The sequence below is a fragment of the Macaca nemestrina genome, chromosome 17 (genome assembly GCF_043159975.1).
Source record: "Macaca nemestrina isolate mMacNem1 chromosome 17, mMacNem.hap1, whole genome shotgun sequence".
NCBI lineage: Eukaryota > Metazoa > Chordata > Mammalia > Primates > Cercopithecidae > Macaca > Macaca nemestrina.
This window is the reverse complement of record NC_092141.1, coordinates 47,995,137-48,017,542: the sequence shown is the minus strand read 5'-3', so window position 1 is coordinate 48,017,542 and position 22,406 is coordinate 47,995,137. Positions and strand designations below refer to the sequence as shown.

Genomic DNA, 22,406 nt, shown 5'->3' with positions numbered 1-22,406 from the left:
CTCCTAGGGTTGAGAAGTGTTGCAGGAAGTCAGGGAGCCTGAACAGAGGGACCGGCTGGAGCCACGGCAGAGGAACATAAATTGTGAAGATTTCATGGACATTTATCAGTTCCCAAACAATACTTTTATAATTTCTTATGCCTGTCTTTAATCTCTTAATCCTGTTATCTTTGTAAGCTGAGGATGTACATCACCTCAGGACCACTGTGATAATTGTGTTAACTGTACAAATTGATTGTAAAACATGTGTGTTTGAACAATATGGAATCAGTGCATCTTGAAAAAGAACAGAATAACAGCAATGTTTAGGGAACAAGGGAAGACAACCATAAGGTCTGACTGCCTGCAAAAAGAGCCATATTTTTCTTCTTGCAGAGAGCCTATAAGTGGACATGCAAGTAGGGAAGATATCACTAAATTCTTTTCCTAGCAAGGAATATTAATATTAATACCTTGGAAAGGAATGCATTCCTGGGGGAGGTCCACAAACAGTGCTCTAGGAATGTCTGTCTTATGTGGTTGAGATAAGGACTGAGATACACCCTGGTCTCCTGCAGTGCCCTCAGGCTTACTAGGGTGGGAGAAAAACTCCGCCCTGGTAAATATGAGGTCAGACTCGTTCTCTGCTCTCGAACCCTGTTTTCTATTGTTTAAGATGTTTATCAAGACAATACGTGCACCGCTGAACATAGGCCCTTATCAGTGGTTCCGCTTTTGCCCTTTGCCTTGTGATCTTTGTTGGACCCTTATCAGTAGTTCTGCTTTTGCCCTTTGTCCTGTTCCCTCAGAAGCATGTGATCTTTGTTAGACCCTTATTAGTAGTTCTGCTTTTTGGCCTTTGAAGCATGTGATCTTTGTACCTACTCCCTGTTCTTACACTCCCTCCCCTTTTGAAACCCTTAATAAAAACTTGTTGGTTTTGAGGCTCAGGTGGGCATCACGGTCCTACCGATATGTGATGTCACCCCAGTGGCCCAGCTGTAAAATTCCTCTCTTTGTACTGTCTCTCTTTATTTCTCAGCCGGCCAACACTTATGGAAAATAGAAAGAACCTATGTTGAAATATGGGGGGCAGGTTCCCCCAATAGAGAAGAAAACAAGAATATTCAATATCATCATTTCTATTTAACATCGTAGTGGAGGTTTAAGCAAGTGGAGAAAGATAAATATAAAGATTAAAAAGAAATAAAACCATCTTTATTTGTAGACGACATGATTACATAGTAGAAAATCCAGGAGATTCTAGTATTAGAATGAATAAATGAATTTGGAAAAGTTGCTGGATACAAGTTCAGTTTTTGTTTCGAGACAGGGTCTCTCCTCTGTCACCCAGGCTAGAGTGCAGTGGTGCAGCCTTGGCTCACTGTAGCCTCGACCTCCTGGGCTCAAGCAATCCTCCTACCTCAGCCTCCCAGGTAGCTTGGACTACAGGTGTATGCCACCACACTCAGCTAATTTTTAAATTTTTTTGTAGAGACGAGGTCCCACTATATTGCCCAGGCTGGGATACGAGTTTATTATACAGAAAAGTATTTTATTCTATATGCCATAAAGAAAACTGACAAGTGAAATAAATATGTGCTATAGTTATTATCATCAAAATGTAATAATAGAACAAAATTTTATATAAGATGTATAAGACTCCTACATTGAAACTTACTAGGGAGAAATTAAAGAAGGCTTAAATAAGTGAATAGTTATAAAAGTTTATGTTTTGCCTGTAATCTTAGCTACTCAGGACGCTGAGGCACAAGAATCGCTTGAACCCTGGAGACGGAGGTTGCAGTGAACCTATATCACACCGCTGCATTCCAGCCTGGGCAACAGGGTAAGTCTCCACCTCAAAAAATAAAAAAAGTTTATGTTTTGAAAGATTTAGTATTTTTAAGATGTCAATACTTCCAAATTTGATATACAGATTCAATGAAATCCCAACTAAATCTCATCTGAATTTCTGTAGTAATAAACAAGCTGGTAATTTAATATATGTGTGTGTGTGTGTGTGTGTGTGTGTGTGTGTGTGTGTGTGTGTGTGTACACAAGTGATTTTCAAACATTTTCAAATTCAGGATCCCAGTGTCCCAGTGTGCTTAAAAAAATTTAGGACTCCAGCCGGGTGTGGTGGCTAATACCTGTAATTCCAGCACTTTGGGAAGCCAAGGCGGGCAGATCACTTGAGCTCAGAAGTTCAAGACCAGCCTCGCCAACATGGTGAAACCTTGTCTCTACTGAAAAAACAAAAATTAGCCGGGCATGGTGGTGCATGCCTGTAGTCCCAGCTACTCAGGAGGCTGAGGCAAGAGAATCGCTTGAACCCAGGAGGCAGAAGTTGCAATGAACCGATATTGCACCACCGCACTCCAACCTGGGTGACAGAGCGAGATTCCGTCTCAAAAAAACAAACAACAAAAAACCCAGGACTCCAAAGATCTTTGGTTTATATGTACTGTATCTATCAACATTTAATACAATTATGTATCAGCTAATTTAAAAACAAGGATAAAGCCTCTATGTAGAAACATATATTACATTCTACATAAAAATATTTTCTAAACAAAAAACAGTGAGAAAAGTAACATTTTTACGAGAAAACCCTCCAATAGACACCCTCTAATAGACAACAGCTAGATTCTCATATATCTGCTATAGAATTCTATCTGTTCTGATATGCTGTTTTGGTTGACGTACATGAAGAAAAGTTGGTTCAACTCAAATATGTAACTGCTAAAAGATAAAGTATATTAATAGCATTTTCAGGTTCTGGGGATGTTCTTCCTCAATATGACCCTTAACAAATTAGTTGCAATGTGGAATCTGAAAGCATATCAATTAACTTTCATATTCTATTACATTAAAATCCTTTGTCCTATCTTGCATTTGGAATGAGTCCTCTTGTATGATTTTGTAGCAACATGAAACTGGTCATTTGGAAAATGTTGCAGATGTTCCGAATGCTGATATATTTCATTATCTATTATGTAAAAAATCATATTAGTTAATATCACTACTTATTTCACGAGAATTTCTTTTTTTTTTTTTTTTTTGAGACGGAGTCTCGCTCTGTCGCCCAGGCTGGAGTGCAGTGGCCGGATCTCAGCTCACTGCAAGCTCCGCCTCCTGGGTTCACGCCATTCTCCGGCCTCAGCCTCCCGAGTAGCTGGGACTACAGGCGCTAGTTTTTTGTATTTCTTAATAGAGACGGGGTTTCACCGTGTTAGCCAGGATGGTTTCGATCTCCTGACCTCGTGATCCGCCCGTCTCGGCCTCCCAAAGTGCTGGATTACTGGCCGGGCGCGGTGGCTCTTTTTTTTTTTTTTTTAAGACAGAGTTTCACTCTTGTTGCCCAGGCTGGAGTGCAATGGTGCGATCTTGGCTCACTGCAACCTCTGCCTCCTGGGTTCAAGCAATTCTCCTGCCTCAGTCTCCCAAGTAGCTGGGTTTACAGGCATGCACCACCACACCCAGCTAATTTTTTGTATTTAGTAGAGACGGGGGTTTCACCATGTTGGTCAGGCTGGTCTCGAACTCCTGACCTCAGGTGATCCACCCGCCTTGGCGTCCCAAAGTGTTGGGATTATAGGTATGTGCCATCACGCCCGGCCAAGAAATGTCTTTAAATATGGGGACTCTGTTAAGCAGATAGTGGTGGATACAAGGTTTTCAAATTTCTAATTTTCAATTGAAAGCTAGAATGTTATTATTGGTAATAAATATTGTTAGTTGTTTTCTTCAAAGTGACAGGGTTTGCTTATTTTTGAGAAAATTTCTGCCAAATGCCCATGTCTGAATAAACATAGTTTGTTTTATTGAGGTAAAATGGTATTCCATGAAAACAGTTGCTAGTTCAGTTTACAAATCACAATGGCTTTCCCTCAAGACAACTATTGTGCATTCATTCCCACTTGATATATAGAATATTAAGAAGTTACACAAGCATCAAAACTTAATAAAATTAAAGTTGATGATTTTTACTGCTTCAAAGATATTCTTAGGTGAATACAGCTTAAAAAAGAACTCTAAGTAGGTAGCAGAGGCCACTAGCATAGTTAGGTGCCATTGCCTTTACTATGGTAAGAGGCCACTAGTTTTATCCATAATTGCTTCTGCACCATCTGTACTAAATTTCACCGTAGTAGAAAAAACAAAGGCAAATAATAACTTAGTACTAGTACAAAAATAATTTTGACTTAATAGACCACTTGAAAGTATCTTGGGAATTCCCAGAGTTCTGTGGACCACACTTTGAAAAACCACTGGCATGTTCATACAAATGCACATGTGTGGAAATGCAAAGGCCCTAGAATAGCCAAGATAACCAGAAAGAAAAACAAAGGTGGAGGCCTTAGAATATGAGACTTCAAAACTTACTAAACAGCTACAGTATTTAAGATAGTACAATATGGGTAAAAAGACAGTTATATAAATCAATGTAACAGAATAAAGAACCCAAGAAAAAATAAAATTTTAAAAAAGGCATCAGTGCAATTCATTAAAGGAAAGGTGTATCTTTTTGATAATCAGTGTGGGAGCAACTGGAAGAAACTAAACACCTTGATCCCTGCCCTACATAAAAATAAATTTTTAAATTTTTTTAGACAAGGTCTTGCTCTGCCACCTAGGCTGGAGTGCAGTGGCGCGATCACAGCTCACTGCAGCCTCAACATCCCAGGCTTAAGTGATCCTCCCATCTCAGCCTCCTAAGTAGCTGGGACAACAAGTGGGCACCACCATGACTGGCTAAATTTTGTATTTTTTGTACAGACAGGGTTTCACTGTGTTGCCCAGGCTGGTCTCAAACTCCTAAGCTCATGCAATCTGCCCACCTGGGCCTCTCAAAGTAGGATTATAGGCATCAGCCACCACGCCTGACCACTCACAATAAAAAATTAATTTGAAGGCCAGGCGCAGTGGCTCAAGCTGTAATCCCAGCACTTTTGGAGGCCGAGATGGGCGGATCACGAGGTCAGGAAATCAAGACCATCCTGGCTAACAGGGTGAAACCCCGTCTCTACTGAAAAAATACAAAAAACTAGCCAGGCAAGGTGGCAGGTGCCGGTAGTCCCAGCTACTCGGGAGGCTGAGGCAGGAGAATGGTGTAAACCTGGGAGGCGGAGCTTGCAGTGAGCTGAGATCCGGCCACTGCACTCCAGCCTGGGCGACAGAGCGAGACTCCGTCTCAAAAAAAAAAAAAATTAATTAATTAATTTGAAAAGGATCATAGTCCTAAATGTGAAGGCTAAAACTATACAATTTCTAGAAAAGAGTTATCTCTTCAAGACTGGAGGGGCTGGGCACAGTGTAATCCCAGCACTTTGGGAGGCCGAGGCAGGCAGATCACCTGAGGTCAGGAGTTCAAGACCAGCCTGGCCAACATGGTGAAACCTCGTCTCTACTAAAAGTACAAAAATTAGCTGAGCGTGGTAGTGAGCACCTGTAGTCCCAGCTACTCAGGAGGCTGAGGCAGGATAATCACTTTGAATCTGGGAGATGGAAGTTGCAGTGAGCCAAGATCACGCCACTGCACTCCAGCTTTGGTGACAGAGTGAGACTCTGTCTCAAAAAAAAAAAAAAAAAAAAAAAAAAAGAAGACTGGACAAAAGATAATTTTTTGTTTGTGAAAACATAAAAGGAAAAAACAATGAAAAAAATTAGACTTTTGCTTGTCAAAAGATACCATTAAGAAAGTGAAAAGGCAATTAACTGAAAGAAAATATTTGCAATGCACATATCTCATGAAAGGCATATATCCAGAATATTTAAAGAACACATATTTAATAAAGACAACATATCTAATAAAAATCAGCACGTTAACCAGGACATTACAAAAGATGATATCCAAATGGCCAATGAGTATATTAAAGATGCTCAATATCATTACTCAGCAGAGAAAAGCAAATTCAAACCATAGTTCACATCCACTGGAATGGTTAAAATAAAGATCAATAATATCAAGTGTTGATGAGAATGTGGAGCAACTGGAATGCTCATGCATTGCTGATAAGAATGCAAAATGGTACAGTCATTTTGGAAGACGTGTTGGCAATTCCTAATAGAGTTAAACATATGCCTACTTTGTGATCCAGCAATTCCAGTACTAGGGATATGCCCAAAGGAAATATATGCATATATTGATGAGAGAGAGAGAGAGAGAGAGAGAGAGAGAGAGAGAGAGAGAACTTGTAAAAAAATGTTTAGAGGAGCTTTATTCCTAATAGCCAAAAGCCTGAAATGACAGAATAATGGATATATAAACTGTGGTATATTTGCAGAATGGAACACTACACTGCAATATTAAAAATGAACTAGTGACACATGTAATACCTGGATGAATCTCAAACAAATTAAGTTGAGCAAAAGAGGTTAGATACAAAAGCATAGACACAAGATAATTCCAATCATAGGAAGTTTAATATAGGCAAAGCTAATCTGTGATGATAAAAGTGGTTACCTCTAGGTCACAGGTAGTATTAACTGGAAGGGGCATAAGAAACTTTCTGGGTTAATGGAAATATTCTATGTTTTTATGTGAGTGGTGGCTAACTGAATATAAAAATTCATCAAGCTGTATGATTAAAATATGTGCATTTTTGCTATACCCAAATTATACCTTAATTTTAAAAACATCTTCAGAGGTGCTTGAAAACACAGGTTCATGCATGTTTCAAGCTGAAAGGGACTCTGCTGAGACTAGAACTAATAAAGATCCATAAATTATTGGTGATTATTCCTTCCTTAACACCAAGCTTCCAGAACAAGACTTTTCTCTGGAACAACTATTTTCATTTTGATTATTTACTTTAGCCTTTCTGTGACAGTTCTCAACAATATCCAGAGGGAATATCAGGAGCTCTGGTTCTGACTAGCTGACCAAATGGGGTCCCAAGCTGCTCTTTAATTGCCCACTGGGCTTACTGTTCAATGGAGAGGGGCTCTTTGTTTGTTTCTAAGTTTATAGATGGCACCTATAAGCATAAGCCTCTCAGGCTTTTGCGCACAGTTTAAAATAGTGTTGCACTAACAGTTTGACACTCATGTCACTAAGACAAATGGAATTCCCGGTTCAGACTTAAACAAATTCTAATAGTGACCCCAACCTTGTCCCTCTGCCACCATAGTCTGATGCAACAGACTACATAAATAGTCCAGCCCTGTATAAGAGGCGAAGTAAACGTACAAAAGTGAAAAGTTGGGTCTTTGGTCAAAAAGTCCCATGTAAATATGTGGAACCCTAGGATATCAACAGTGAGAAGCATCAGTTCCTTCTCAAAATGCTTAGGAAAGATTTAAAGCCATGTCAAGGACCTGGTGCTTGCAATACAGAAAGCATAGGCAAGGTTTTAGTTGACACAAAGATTTATTCAAAGAAGGATGTGTCATCAGAAGACACTTTCCCAACAGCTTCTTCTACTTCTGTTTACTGTTTCTTCATCTTTCAATGGGGCTATCATTTTTTCTTAATTGTGCTGAACTAAAATTTTCCTCATTGTTAACTTGACTTTGGTCTTCTAACATCCTATAAATATTGAAAGAAGAAAGGGCCAGTCGCAGTGGCTCACGCCTGTAATCCCAGCACTTTGGGAGGCCAAGGCAGGCGGATCGCGAGGTCAAGAGTTTGAGACCAGCCTGACCAACATGGTGAAACCCCGTCTCTACTAAAATACAAAAGCTAGCCAGGCATGGTGGCATGCGCCTGTAGTCCCAGCTACTCGGGAGGCTAAGGCAGGAGAATCGCTTGAACCCGGGAGGCAGAGGTTGCAGTGAGCCAAGATCACGCCACTACACTCCAGCCTGGGCAACACAGCGAGGCTCCGTCTCAAAAAAAAAAAAAAAAAAAAAGAATAAGAGGAATGTTTAAATCAGAAGAGGAGAGATGCAGCTGAGCATTTTCCTTATGGGCAAATAAGGTCTTTTCCCTATGTTCTTAATCTCTAAAACTTACTTTTGATTTTATACAGACAGTAGATAATTGAAAGATTAGAAGTAATTTAATGTATACACTTCCTCATTTCTAATATAAAAGCCAATCTTAATATTTGAGTTTGAATATTTTTTCCCCTCTGAGGGATTGTTCACAGGTCAGGGCAGAGCCTTCTTTTACTTTCACTCTTATCCTTAATCCTCTTACTGATCCCACACAAGTTTTCAGTACCCAAGGTACATGCCTAGAGTTTTTATCACTTTATAATCATCAAGAATATCTGAAACTCTATTAATCGAAAATCACATCATTTATTCAAAGAAATTGTAATATTTCTGAAGAACTTTGTATTCAGGAGTTACTTTAGGAAATAATTTGAACACACCCCTTCCAAAAAAGGTGGTAAAAAAAGTTTTGCAAAGGGACTCTTAATCTTCTTTTACTGATGTAGAAGTGAATGGCATGGTAGGAGAATGACTTGAAGGTTTTAGCAAAAATTCAAGACCATGATTATAAAGTCATGGCTTTTTTCACTCAGTTCTAGCTTTAAGACCATTGAGCTATGTGGCCACACCATTGTAGAATGAACGATGTCTCTCACTAATCTCTTTATTTTTACCATCAGCGTCTCTGTGCCTCTGACAGCCTTTAAGATATAGTATCTAAGTCGGCCTCAGACTGGAATGGCAACTGTCAATACAGTGAAATATAATCTTAGAATACTCTTCCCCCAGGCTGGGCGCGGTGGCTCACGCCTGTAATCCCAGCACTTTGGGAGGCCAAGGTGGGGGGATCACCTGAGGTCAGAAGTTCGAGACTAGCCTAGCCAACATGGTGAAACCCTGTCTCTACTAAAAATACAAAAAATTAGCTGGGTGGGGTGGCGGCGCGTGCCTGTAATTCCAGCTGCTTGGGAGGCTGAGGCAGGAGAATTGCTTGAACCCGGGAGGCGGAGGTTGCAGTGAGCTGCGATCATGCCATTGAACTCCAGCCTGGGCAACAAGAGTGAAACTCTGTCTCAAAAAAAAAACACTCTTCCCCCAGTCCATGAACAGAATCTCTATATGATAAAAGAATGTCTCTATAAGAAGGTCCTTCCAGCACAGATTTGACTGCAAGACAAAATAAAAACTGCTCAGATAACCTCCTTGGTACCCATCTAATTGCACTTCTCTATTAATGAGTATTATTTGTTTTTTTGAAGGTGATGTACCAAATGCCAAATACATAAAGTAGGCATAAATGATCATTATAAAATCAATCAAATCAAACTAGTTTGGGATTTTAAGTGTATAATTTTCTTCAGTAAACAAGTTATTTTGATAGTGGGAAAAATTAGGTACTCAAAAGGTATATCCTAAATTAATTATTTTTATTACTTCAATTGCACAACAAAAGTAGTATTTCTCTTGAGTCAAGAACAACAAAAAACCTCCCAAGTCTGCAACTTTATCCCTATTTACTGAAATGCTTGATGTAACACTAATACCTTATGATCCAAGCCTGCTCAGAAGGATAAGAAGTCATTTTTCTTATCTGTCACATTGTCCCTTCACACTACCATCTTCCTCAGGCATGTACACAAACACCGCTTCCACCACACCTCCTAACTTTATAAAATGTTTTCTTTAATAGAGTTTGATAAAGATGTCTGCTCTGCATATGAGTCACACATACGTTTGTCCTTCGATCTCAATTATCTGAGTTCTTTGTTAGTAAACATCCATCTCCATAGTAAAACCAGAAATCAAGACAAACAAACTCAGGGTGAACCAGATCTTTCTAGGCTCTTTGATTTGATGACTCAGAAGCAAGGAAAGGTTATCTATTAGGTACAGCCTTCAAGTTTTGGATCAAGAATAGTCAGCAATCTGGAAAACAAAGTTCCAACAAGACACTGACAGCTGTCTTTCTGCTTTCTCTTTAGAGGCCCTACACCTTTATCAAAAGAAGGGCACATGTTATAAGGTACAAAGAATGGGAAGAAATTCTTAGCTATCTAGCCAAAATGAACATACAGAAAAATGAATAAATTGATGCAGTGCTTTGGCCATAAATACTATCAATGATTCATAGACATTGTTGTTCATCAGCAGGACATGGGAAAAAGTGAGCAACTGCCCCAAATCCCATTTGTTCTGGGTAGCCTGTGTCTTAGGTTAAAATCCTATAATGTGTCCATTTCCAAAATGATCTCCTCAGCCAAGAAGGGGACATCTTACAATTATTTAACTCCCACAAATTTTAGGTAGGATGGTTTTGTTTTGAGACAGAGCCTTGCTCGGTCACCCAGGCTGGAGTGCACTGGCGCAATCTCAACTCACTGCAACCTCTGCCTCCCAGTTCAAGCAATTCTTGTGCCTCAGCCTCCTAAGTAGCTGGGATTACAGGCATGCGAAACCACGCCCAGCTAATTTTTGTATTTTTAGTAGGGACGGGGTTTCGCCAGGCTGGTCTCAAACACCTGACCTCAAGTGATCCACCACTTCGGCCTCCCAAAGTGCTAGGAATAGGTGTGATCCACTGCATCCAGCTGGTATGGTGTCGCTTGAATCACCAAAGCCAAGATGAGACTGATGTTATGGGAATAACATCTACTGATGAAGCAGTTAAGGAACTGCTGAAAATCGAAAATACTCTATACTTATTTTATAGAGAGACAGTAAGAATCTAGTTCATAGGTGTCTAAAGGCATAGAATTTACCCTGTGCTTAAATCACTGAAGCTAATAATTTAAAAGTATGTATTTTAGGCAATGTGTTTCTTTGCAAAAGCGTGAACCTGAGATTACCAGATGATTAAGAAATTGTGAAAAAAATCATTACGTGGCAAAAGTGGCACACTCTGCACACCTCTTTTAGTTTCAATGGAATAATGCTGTTAGATTAATATATAGGTATCTAGAAAATAAACTGCAGACCCGAGATTTAAATAAAATATTTTCACTTTAAAAACTGTTATAATTGTCAAAGGATTTAATTCTATCACATTAAATTCTATATCTGTGAATAAAGTAATTACATGAAAAATAATTATACCGCCACAAGGTTAGACAGAGCAAGAGCTGTCACTAAAATAGAGGGTTAAGTGTAACATGTGCCATAAGAATAATTCAAAAGATAATCCATGAAGTCATATAAAATGCTTGAAGGTAATATAAGGCAATGAAGACCAACAGAAGAGGTGCCACACTGGCCGTATCTCTAAGTAACAGGCAATGAAACCTCCAGATAAGCATCTTCCTAATGTGCAGCTGACTCCAAGGCATGGATCATAATCAGAGGTGCACTTCCTGGTGCAGGAGCAATTATAAAAATTTATTAGATTCTTTTTAACAGAAGAATCTACAACAAAATTTTCCCATAAATATGTTTCCATAAAGAACTCAAATCATTTAGCCTCAATTTTGTTAGACTTGCTACCTTGACTTTTGTCAGCCTAGATGTTGTTTTCCACAGATGTAGAAAGTAATTCTGTTAACAACAGTTGGTCCTACTAAAGTAGATGGACATTCCACAACAAAACATTATTCGCTCAAAAAATGCATTAACATATATTTCTCATTCAAAAGGGATCCGAATCAACTGAGAGGTAGCTGAAGACAGAATTACTCATAAAGTCCAATTCCTTATCTATGAGGCTTCTTTAGTTCAAAGTTAAAGAAAGCAGCACACACGTTTCATTGTTTTGGTTGTCTTTCAGAAAGGTACCATGGCTTCCTGGAATGAAAACAGGCCTAGAAAAATAATAATAAAGCTTAGCCACCAAGAAGTTCTCTCCTACTCAAAAGATTGGTACTTTCAGGCAGAGAAGGTCAATGCCATAGAACAGTATTTTAGAAACTCATACAGCGTATATCTGATGCAAATTAAGTAATCTTAGGATTACTTACATATCAGATTATTTACATGTAGGATCTAATTCCTTATTCAAAAATCAACTTAAAAACTCTTCTTGCAAAAGGAAGAACTGCTAAATAACAGTTCACTGAAGCTCCTCCCTTGTTGCATGAGATGACTTTACATACAGCTAAGATTGGTACATGATAAATATGGAATGTTGGCCAGGCGTGGTGGTTAATGCCTGTAATCTCAACACTTTGGGAGGCCGAGGTGGGTGGATCACCTGAGGTCAGGAGTTCAAGACCAGCCTGACCAACAAGGTGAAACCCCGTCCCTACTAAAAATACAAAACTTAGCTGGGTGTGGTGGCAGGTGCCTGTAGTCCCAGCTACTCAGGAAGCCAAGATAGGAGAATTGCTTGGACCTGGGAGGCAGAGGTTGCAGTGAGCCAAGATGGTGCCACTGCACTCCAGCATGGGTGACGGTGCGAGACTCTGTCTCAAAAAAAAAAAATATATATATATATATATATATTTATATATTTATATATATATGGAGTGCTACTCAGAATCTAGTATTGAATATGTCTACTTTTAATAACACAAGGTAACTGCTTTGGCAGCATGTGTTCCTAGTAGCTAGTCACTCGACAATAAAACATCAGTAATCTGGTAGTTTAAGAAGGTCTAAAAAGCCCAATCAAGGACTACTCTTGTAATCTTGAATAAAATACTTCAGGTTAAAATATGTAACATTTCCAGGGTTCAAAATTGTAAATGATCATTCCAAATGGGCACAAAGTCTAGCATTCTCAGAATGTGACTATAAAAAAGATTTATTGTTTAAGTTCCCTATCTCGATATCTCATTCAATGCAGGGAAGCAATGATAGCAACTCTACACATTTCCATGCTCATTTCCAGGGGACAACCATGGTTGCCAAGTTAAAGCAATAGGAACAAGCATGAGTCCTCTAAAGTAATAGTCTACATTAAAAATGACAGCATAGCCCTAGATGGGGCAGTTCAGCAAGATGCAAGGTACAATCCACTAACCAAAAAATCAGAAAGCTAAGAATATGTATAAAACTCATTAGCTTTGACACTTAAAAATATATCCACAGACAGAAGCTTTGGTCTTTTTAAAGTGACCTTCACAAATCAGTTTCGTGTTTGTTTGCATTTTCTTTCACAGTTTAAGCCTCAATCAAATCAGCAGTCTCTAGGGATTTTGAAATTGCTATAGATTAAAATCCTCTCTGACTCAACTGTTTGACTAATGCCGAGTATTTAATAATTCTACTTGAGAGAGAAATTTTGGACAAAATCCTGCCATGCGCTGTCTTCAGATGCTCCCCAGCTGCATGACAAAGCAAGGCATCACTGTCCTTATTTTATCACTTGACTTAGAGACGAGAAAATATATCACTGCAGACACTTCTACCATTTAGTAGGCCTGGCTGAAAACAGTTTTATAATACTAATAGAGCAATCATCACATATAAAGGCAAAGATCTCCTCCGTACTAATGATATATATTCATAGCTTGTTTCCAAGGATAGGAAATTAATAACTGTGATAGGCCAGAGTTAAGTAAATGAATTTCTAAACTTGATGCTTTTCATAATAAAATCATTCAAGCTATAGCATTTAGACTCTTCTCTGCTTCCACAGATTAGGCACTTTGATACTCAACAGGTTGAGTAAATTGAATCCATATATTGTATTTACGTTCTCTGTCAAGGTTGCTTCTCCACATTTCAGTGATCAAAGGCAAAACAGTTATCAACCCTGTAGCCTTCAATACTATGTTCGTTACATTTAATCAAGTGCCAACTCCACGGCATCATTCACCAACCTTAGGAATGGGTAAAAGCATGGCATTGTTCAGCAACAAATATAGGCATAGTACTGTATTAAAACACACACACACCACAAAACAAAAAAACAAAGAAGAAAGCAAATAAATGTCATCCTCTACATTGTGCGAGAAAATTAGTTAAAAATGCACAGGACTGCCCAATAAACATTTCAGAGGTGGTTTTCTACCTGAGGCAGCATCAATCACTGTGGAAACTCCCCTTCGATCAGAGATTGGACGGGATGACCCTGGCATGCTGACTGGGTCAGAGCGGACTGGCTGGATCCTGCAATGCAATTTAATTTAATTCACATATGTTACTGGCATCAAAACTGTCACTTGCTACAACAGACCTTAAATCAGGAATGCTGGAGTAGCACAATTCATTAAAGAACCATCCATTCTAAAACAAGACAAACAGGGGAGCGGCAGTCCCTAATTGCTGCCCAAGGATAAAGCACTACAAACATTCTCTACACGCCAGACCCCTTCTAACTTATCTTCGTGTGTTATTCCATAGATTTTTAAGGAAGGGACTGAAAAGCTGACATTAATTCAAAGGGATACAATAAGTAGAATGGGAGAGGAAATGAAACACTGAAAATGTTTATACTGAAACCTTTGGCATTTCCAAGGGACACATACGAAGAGTTTTGAGAATCCTGAAATTCACTAATAGCACCATAGCTATTAATGTGTTCCATAAAAGGCATCAATATGTAATTCAAAATTTTGAGATGCTCCATTAAAATCCTTTATGAAAGTTACTTTATATCTGACAGTAAGCATAGGATAACAAAGATGTACTGTGGCTGGGGTGGGTCACTACTAACTGAGCTACCTTTATAAAATTACCAACTAGCATACAAGAATCAATTAGAACCTCAGTAAATGTGCAAATTACCACATACGATTTAAAGCTGCTTAAGAACAATAAACATCCATCCAGGATAACACAGTGAAGCCCCGTATCTACTAAAAATGCAAAAATTAGCCGGGTGTGGTAGCATGCACCTATAGTCCCAGCTACTCAGAAGGCTGAGGCAGAACTGCTTGAACCCAGAAGGCAGAGGTTTCAGTGAGCCGAGATTGTACCACTGCACTCCAGCCTGGGTGACAGAGTGAGACTCCATCTCAGGAAAAAAAAAAAAAAAAAAAAAGAATAATAAACATATAAATGCCAAATGCCGGGTGTTCTTTCTAGCTGCATTAGAATAAACACTATTAACACAAAAGTATCTAGAAGATTAAAAGATCTGAAAGTCCCAGGCAACTCAGTGAAACAAAAACTTATTACAACAATGTATGTATGCATTCTGGTAATTCATTCATACTGTAAGTATTTACTGAGTATTAATTGCATGTAGGCATTACTCTGGGAACAAGTAGGAACAAAACATAAAATACAGACCAATGTGTATATATATGACATAGCACATGAACATTCATGACAATGCAAAATAAAACTAAAGTGTAAATATGAATGACATAAATAATAGAAGCTCAGATTGAGGAGATGGGGGAAGACATGCAGGGTCCACATCAGAGAGAGAGATTGTAGAGCTGGAACAGGGATTAGGTCTGGATATAGTAATAGTATATATGCATAATGAAGAGGAGCAAGAAATGCCCTTTAAGCACAGGACTGCAACATGCAGAAACTTAGATTAGTGACTGAATACGATAGATTCAGGGCATCTTGAAGTGCATGATTTGGCTGAAGTATAGAGTTCATAAAGGTTATTGGTGGAAGATAAAAAGTTGATAAGAAACGTGGGAAAGATGACAGAAGCCTGAAATGCCAAGTGTGTACTGCAAACTAGTTATGAAATGCATGCATTTGTTGTGAGAAAGAAAAAAAAGGAGGGAGGTATAGGATGATCTAGTACTGGAAGGTGAAAATACTGATTAACAAATATTGATCACTGCTATGTAGAACTACCCAATATTCATTCCATCCCAGCTAATTTTTCTAAGCCAATCATGGTAATCTCATGTCTTGGCAGTGGTTAGTTAGGAGATAGGTAAGCCTAAGCTAATGTGGGCCAGTTAGAAAAGAGAAATTTATTTAAAGTGTCTGGAAAAGAAGTTTCCTTGTTCTTGAGAGCAACAAAAAGCTAGCCTCTTAGATATGGTCAGTTCATTCAAAGTTATGCCCCCTTCTAGTCTAAACAACTTCCTATGTGGGCTAATACATTTCCTATAGTTAGTCAATTTATATTGGGGTTTCTGAATAATCCAGAGTTGGAGGCAGGGTGTGAATGAGGCTACAGATGAAGCAAGATTGGCCATGAGTTGATAGCTGAAGCTGGACAACAGATACATGGGGGCTTATTCTAGTTTTCTTTTTATTTTAGACATGTTTGAACTTTCTTCATAAAAAAAGAGAAAAACTGATTGGGATGATGGAAACGTTCTGAAATTAGTGGGATGGATGCCAAACATAGTGAATATACTAAAACCCACTGAATTGTACACTTTAAAACCAGAGAATTTCATATTATGTGAATTATATCTCAGTTAAATGAAATAAAATAAATAGTAACCAATTTCTGAGGAGCTTCATCTTAAGTGGAAACAGGCTTTGGATACTCAACATCTTTTACATTATATGTTTCTCAGATCTGTTAGCAAATATTTCATTGCCCATTCTTTTTAAACACCTGCTCTGGGTAGGGAGCTTGCCTGATTCCCTTATGGATGAGAGTCAACACTATGCCCGCCTGTTTCCTATTTTGGTTAGGGGGCAGGGAGGAAGATTATCACTGCACTATATATTATTATTGATATCCTATGGGGTACAGGACAGTATACTAGGTGTTAAGGATCAGGTGAGCCCCCAAAAATCTAAATAAAGACTTCACAATTTAAAAGAGAAAGTAAAGCCAATGGTCGGTCATAGGCCACCATGCACAGACGAGTAGAAATTAGATGAGAGAAAAGAAGTTGGGCTAGAGTGCTCACAAACGAGAATGAGGAGAATCTCAATAGTCGGGTTTCTAATTGAATGCTGGGTGGAAAATGGTGGTACTAAAAAGGACTTAAAACTGATGTGAGTTAAATCTAAATTTCCCATAAAAACTGCTGTAGGGTCTTAGCCAAGGTCCCAACCAAGCTTACCTGCTGAAAGTTTAAAATATAAATTACAAATGCAGTTAATAGAAATTTATAAACCTGTTGCTCAGTATAAAGGTTTCTAAAGGTTATATGTGTCCAGTAAACAGGTTAATATTCTAATCAAACATAAACAATTTAAAGTCATTCAGTGTTAAACAAAATGTGGGGAGTTATTCAGTATTATTAACAAAGGGCAAGTGTCTGAGGAAGATTCTTAAGGACTTGGAAAAGTAGCTATATCTACTTTTAAAAGAAGCGAGTTAGAACTATCTTAATAGAAGGACTATACCTGAGGAAAAGAGTAACAAAGACAGCTGGAGGAGGCCACTAAACAATGGGGCAAAGACCACCTAAGAAAAAGCGCAGGGTTTTATAAATAGCAGCTGGTCAATCACCAGAAAAAAACGAGACAGTGTCTTGCGCACCGTTTAGCAAAAAAACTAAATGTGTTACATAGTTGTTTAAGAGAATAAACTGGGTTACTTATTTTAAATACTTTATTATTAACATTTAAACAACCAAATGACTGCTGTAAACACGAGTACACTGAATCACTAAGTTGAGGACTGAAAAGAATTGACTCCCTGACCATGGCTTGAGATCGTTATCTAGACCATATTTGATCATTAGCATCACTGAAAATTGGTCGTACACTCTCACTGTATTCTGTCATTATTACCTGACATCTTGGTCAAAAAATGTCACTTTTAGAAAGCTGGAGGAATCATGCTGGAACAAAAAAACAAAAATGTAGAGAAGAAAAAAACAAAATACAAAGCAGACTAAACAAACGAAAAATTCTAAACAACGTATTGAAAGGAGATACATTCTTCTTTATGAATCATTCTTTTGTTTGTTTGTTTGTTTGTTTGTTTTTTGTTTTGAGACGGAGTCTCACTCTGTTACCCAGGCTAGAGTGCAGTGGCACGATCTCGGCTCACTGCAACTTCTGCCTCCCGGGTTCAAGCAATTCTCCTGCCACAGCCTCCCGAGTAGCTGGGATCACAGGCGTGCACCACCATGCTCGGCTAATTTTTTGTACTTTTTTAACAGAGATGGGATTTCACCATGCTGGCCAGGCTGGTCTCGAACTCCTGACCTTGTGATCCCCGCTCCTCGGCCTCCCAAAGTGCTAGAATTACAGGCGTGAACCACTGTGCCCTGACCAAATCATTTTTTTAAGAAGATACATCAGTCAGGGGAAAGCAAAAACATAAAAAGAGACAGCAGTTAGGAGTCTGTGAGATGTTGCTGGGGTGCTGGCATTCGGAATGGAGAGGAGTGGAAGGTTTCTAGATGTATTCTGAATATAAATGATATAAGTTGGTGAAGAATTAGATGCGGCATGTGTGAAAGGAGAGATTTCAAGGATAACCTCTAGATTCTGTCTTGAGTAGGTAGTTTGTGGAGTCATTTAAAGAGATGGGGCCAGGCGCAGTGGCTCACGCCTGTTATCCCCACACTTTGGGAGGCAGAGGCGGGCAGATCACCTGAGGTTAGGAGTTCAAGACCAGCCTGGCCAACATAGTGAAACTCCATCTCTACTAGAAACACAAAAACCAGCCAGGCGTGGTGCCGCGTACCTGTGATACCAGTTACTCAGGAGGCTGGGGTAGGAGAATTGCTTGAATCCAGCAGGCAGACGTTGCAGTGAACTGAGATCATACCACAGCACTCCAGCCAGGGTGACAGAGTGGGACTCAGTCACACAAACACACAAATACTCACGCCTATAATCCCAGCACTTTGGGAGTCCAAGGCGGGAGGATCACTTGAGGTCACGAGTTCGAGACCAGCTTGGCCAACATGTTGAAACCTCGGCTCTACTAATAATACAAAAAGTTGCTGGGTCTGGTGGCGGGCGCCTGTCACCCCAGCTACTCAGGAGGCTGAGGCAGGAGAATTGCTTGAACCCAGGAGACAGAGGTTGCAGTGAGCCGAGATCACACCACTGCACTCCAGCCTGGGTGACACAGCGAGACTCCGTCTCAAAAAATAAAATAAAAAATAAATGAAATAAAGAGCTGAGAAAGAATAGGGGTGAGAGCAGGATCAGCGAGTGAGATGAAGAGCTGCAATTCAGACCCAAGTAGGCAGCTGGCTGTACTCTAGGTATATCTCCTGGCACCTCCTGGCAGGTACTCAGTAAATATGTGTCATATTTTCTAAACAGATACATCAGGCACAATCCAAGTTTGCAAAAGTTTTCATTTTGTTATACAATTTTTTATTGATACTGACAAAGAGAAGACAAAAACATATTTCCACTATGTAACTGGAACATATTTTCTCACTATTTTTTAAAAGGTGTGCAAGAAAAAGGTCAGAGGGTTGTTTTATATTCAAGATACACTATAGAATTTTTGGGGTTTTTTTACTTGGAATATATTGGTTTATGTTTTATTGTGTCAAAAATCACTTTTAGTTTAACCACCAATCTTACTTTAAAATGCTTTTAAATATTGAAAAGCTGTCAAGGCTACAGTAGAAGAAACAAGTTTTTTTCTTTTCTTTTCTTTCTTTCTTTTTTTTTTTTTTAAATTATACTTTAAGTTCTAGGGTACATGTGCACAACGTGCAGGTTTGTTACATATGTATACATGTGCCATGTTGGTGTGCTGCACCCATTAACTTGTCATTTACATTAGGTATATCTCCTAATGCTATCCCTCCCCCCTTCCCCCAACCCACAATAGGCCCTGGTGTGTGATATCCCCCTTCCTGTGTCCAAGTGATCTCATTGATTAATTCCCACCTATGAGTGAGAACATGCGGTGTTTGGTTTTCTGTTCTTGCGATAGTTTGTTAAGAACGATGGTTTCCACTTGTATCCATGTCCCTACAAAGGACATGAACTCATCCTTTTTTATGGCTGCATAGTATTCCATGGTGTATATGTGCCATATTTTCTTAATCCAGCCTGTCACTGATGGACATTTGGGTTGATTCCACGTCTTTGCTATTGTGAATAGGGCCGCAATAAACATATGTGTGCATGTGTCTTTGCAGCAGCCTGATTTATAATCCTTTGGGTATATCCCCAGTAATGGGATGGCTGAGTCAAATGGTATTTCTAGTTCTAGATCCTTGAGGAATCGCCACACTGTTTTTCACAATGGTTGAACTAGTTTACAGTCCCACCAACAGTGTAAAAGTGTTCCTATTTCTCCACATCCTTTCCAGCACCTGTTGTTTCCTGATTTTTTAATGATTGTCATTCTAACTGGTGTGAGATGGTATCTCACTGTGGTTTTGATTTGCATTTCTCTGATGGTGAGTGATGATGAGCATTTTTTCATGTGTCCGTTGGCTGTATGAATGTCTTCTTTTGAGAAGTGTTTGTTCATATTCTTTGCCCACTTTGTGATGGGGTTGTTTGTTTTAAAGAGAAGACAAGAAAAGGGAGATTATATTACATTACACTGAGTCCTTCATTATCTGTTGCACCCTAATGTGTCAAGTCTTGGTATAACAAACTGCTAAGCAAACTTGAGACTGCAAGTCAAAACTGTCTGAGTTGCAATAAAAAAATAAGCTAATAATAAAAAGTATAATTTGTACACCTGTACTAGGATTCCTAAAAATAAGGATGAGAGAACATGTATTATAAAAATATAAATGATAAACTATAGCTGAACGTATACCAACGTTTTTCCATCCAAAAACTTTATATAATCTAAAAGAAGAGAGATACAGGATTAGATTAAAATCACAGATGAAATTTAATTGAAAGGTGGTGCCAACTTCAGAAAGATCAGGAAAAGAATACATAATCAGATTCAAGTAGTTAGAAATATAAGCAAAGCATCAAAAGGTGGAATTGCTTGAAAAGTGCAGTGAGTATTAGGTTTAGGGAGAATATAATCTGAAAAACAAGTATTTATTGCATGTAATGTGATCCCACATGAGACCCTACATACAATCCCAAGTAATGACAGTGAATTACATGCAACAGTACATGTAGTCCCCTCAAAAGGGAAACCTAAATATTACATATGATGCTCATTCCACATGAACATATTAATCCTTTCATTCAAATCACTCCCTAGTTCTCATTTCCTACCTGAGACTGTTGAGATCAAGATCATCTGTATCAAAATCCAAAAGAGGCTGCGGCGTGTCACTCGGACCATGAGACTGCAACACAGATGAACTGGATGAGATGACTGTGGTTTGGCCTGAGGGATGGATGGTTTTGAACTGGAACTGTGGACCCATCCACAGACGTCTGTGGGGTCCAGTGTGTGTTACAATTTCAACCTGGAACAGAGTAGCAATGATGATTTAAATGGTTTGTAATCCTGATTTGAGAGACTTCACAATCCCCCATTCTTCCTCTCAACACCCGCATTCTTCAAGAAGCCCATGTTAAAGTGGGAAAGGGATAGGGCACCCATAATTAAAAGGTGATGATAGTCACAGCTGCAGACATTCAAAATATCCCTCTACTGCTTTTCATCAACAAAACCAAAAAATATACTGTGTACATATACATACACAGACACACAAGCACACCTCACACACATATACAACACAAAAATCACATGAAAGTAAAAGGATCAGTTTCTTGCCTCGTATAACTAGTGTCAGCTCCCTAGGGTCTACCTTTTCGTTCACTCTAGACAGTACTTACCATGTTGTGGGCATGCACTGAATACTACACCTATTAATCCACAGATTAAAAGTAATTCCTTCACTGAGGATCAAGCTTATGACAAATGTGAAGTTGTTCTTGAACTATGCAAGGAAAAGTAAAGGTCTGAAATAATTTTAATGCCCAAAGCCACTTTCTTTCCACAATAAAATATTATAATATTTACTATACTGCCCTAATATTACTCCAATCCACTTTTAAATGAAAAAATTATTTTATACTTTCTCTCAAACTAGATTTTTGTCTTCCAAATACCATTAATTAGTGTGTTTTCTCAACTGCCACAAATATCAACACAGGCATTTTATGTGCTACAAAACAGAAATACCAAAACAAAATGCTTTATGAATTTAATGCTCAATGGAGGGCGTAGGGAATGTTGCCAATATTTTATTAAACATTATAAAGTCAAAGAAGTGGGTAGAAAACACTTGGAAAAACCTGAAAATATATATATTACTTTTTTTTTTTTTTAACAAATAATCAACTCGAATGAGAAACTAAATATGCAAATTAGTTTAAATGTCTTGTCATTGGTACATCCACGCCTGTGCAAGTCAATGTAATTGACTTCCCACGTGCCTTATTTTTGTCCTGAGTTCTTTTATGTTTAATCACATTTCTCTGATTCTGGTGATTAATTCTTAACAAAACATAACTGAAAAGGTTCACAGAGTGTAGCCCTGTGTTTGTGAGTCCAAAAGGGCAGAAGCATCATGGTCTTTGGAACAATATTCACATTCCCACTAATCACAGGGAGAAAAATGCTCAGATTGAGGACAGTGATTTCTGATTCAAGTAGTTGTATTCAGCAATGTAAATTAGGCCACAGATAAAGCATTCTGTGTATTTTAAGCTCAAAACCATCAGTGTCACAGAGCCGAGAGGTAAACAGATGCCTGTGCAATTTCACCGAGGCGATGGCCAGATGTTCCTATTCACTCTCCTGCTGTGTGCCGGACAAACATATTGTATATACTTTCACACTGACAGCACACATTACCCCTTTTCCTAAT

The 22,406-nt window shown here is 38.7% G+C and overlaps 1 protein-coding gene across 15 annotated transcripts in view; it reads right to left on the bottom strand.

Moving 5' to 3' along the window:
• The window catches only part of LOC105476856 (BCAS3 microtubule associated cell migration factor), a 710,244-nt gene that overhangs the window by 300,042 nt on the left and 387,796 nt on the right, over positions 1–22,406 (bottom strand). For 12 of the 15 annotated variants that reach the window (XM_071082810.1, XM_071082809.1, XM_071082814.1 and 9 more), the window contains 2 exons: positions 20,800–20,996; positions 13,808–13,905 (listed from right to left, as the gene is read on the bottom strand). In XM_071082810.1, coding sequence (XP_070938911.1) covers positions 13,808–13,905; positions 20,800–20,996 — 295 coding nt within the window. The other 3 variants (XM_071082823.1, XM_071082820.1, XM_071082821.1) reach the window with 3 other exon arrangements.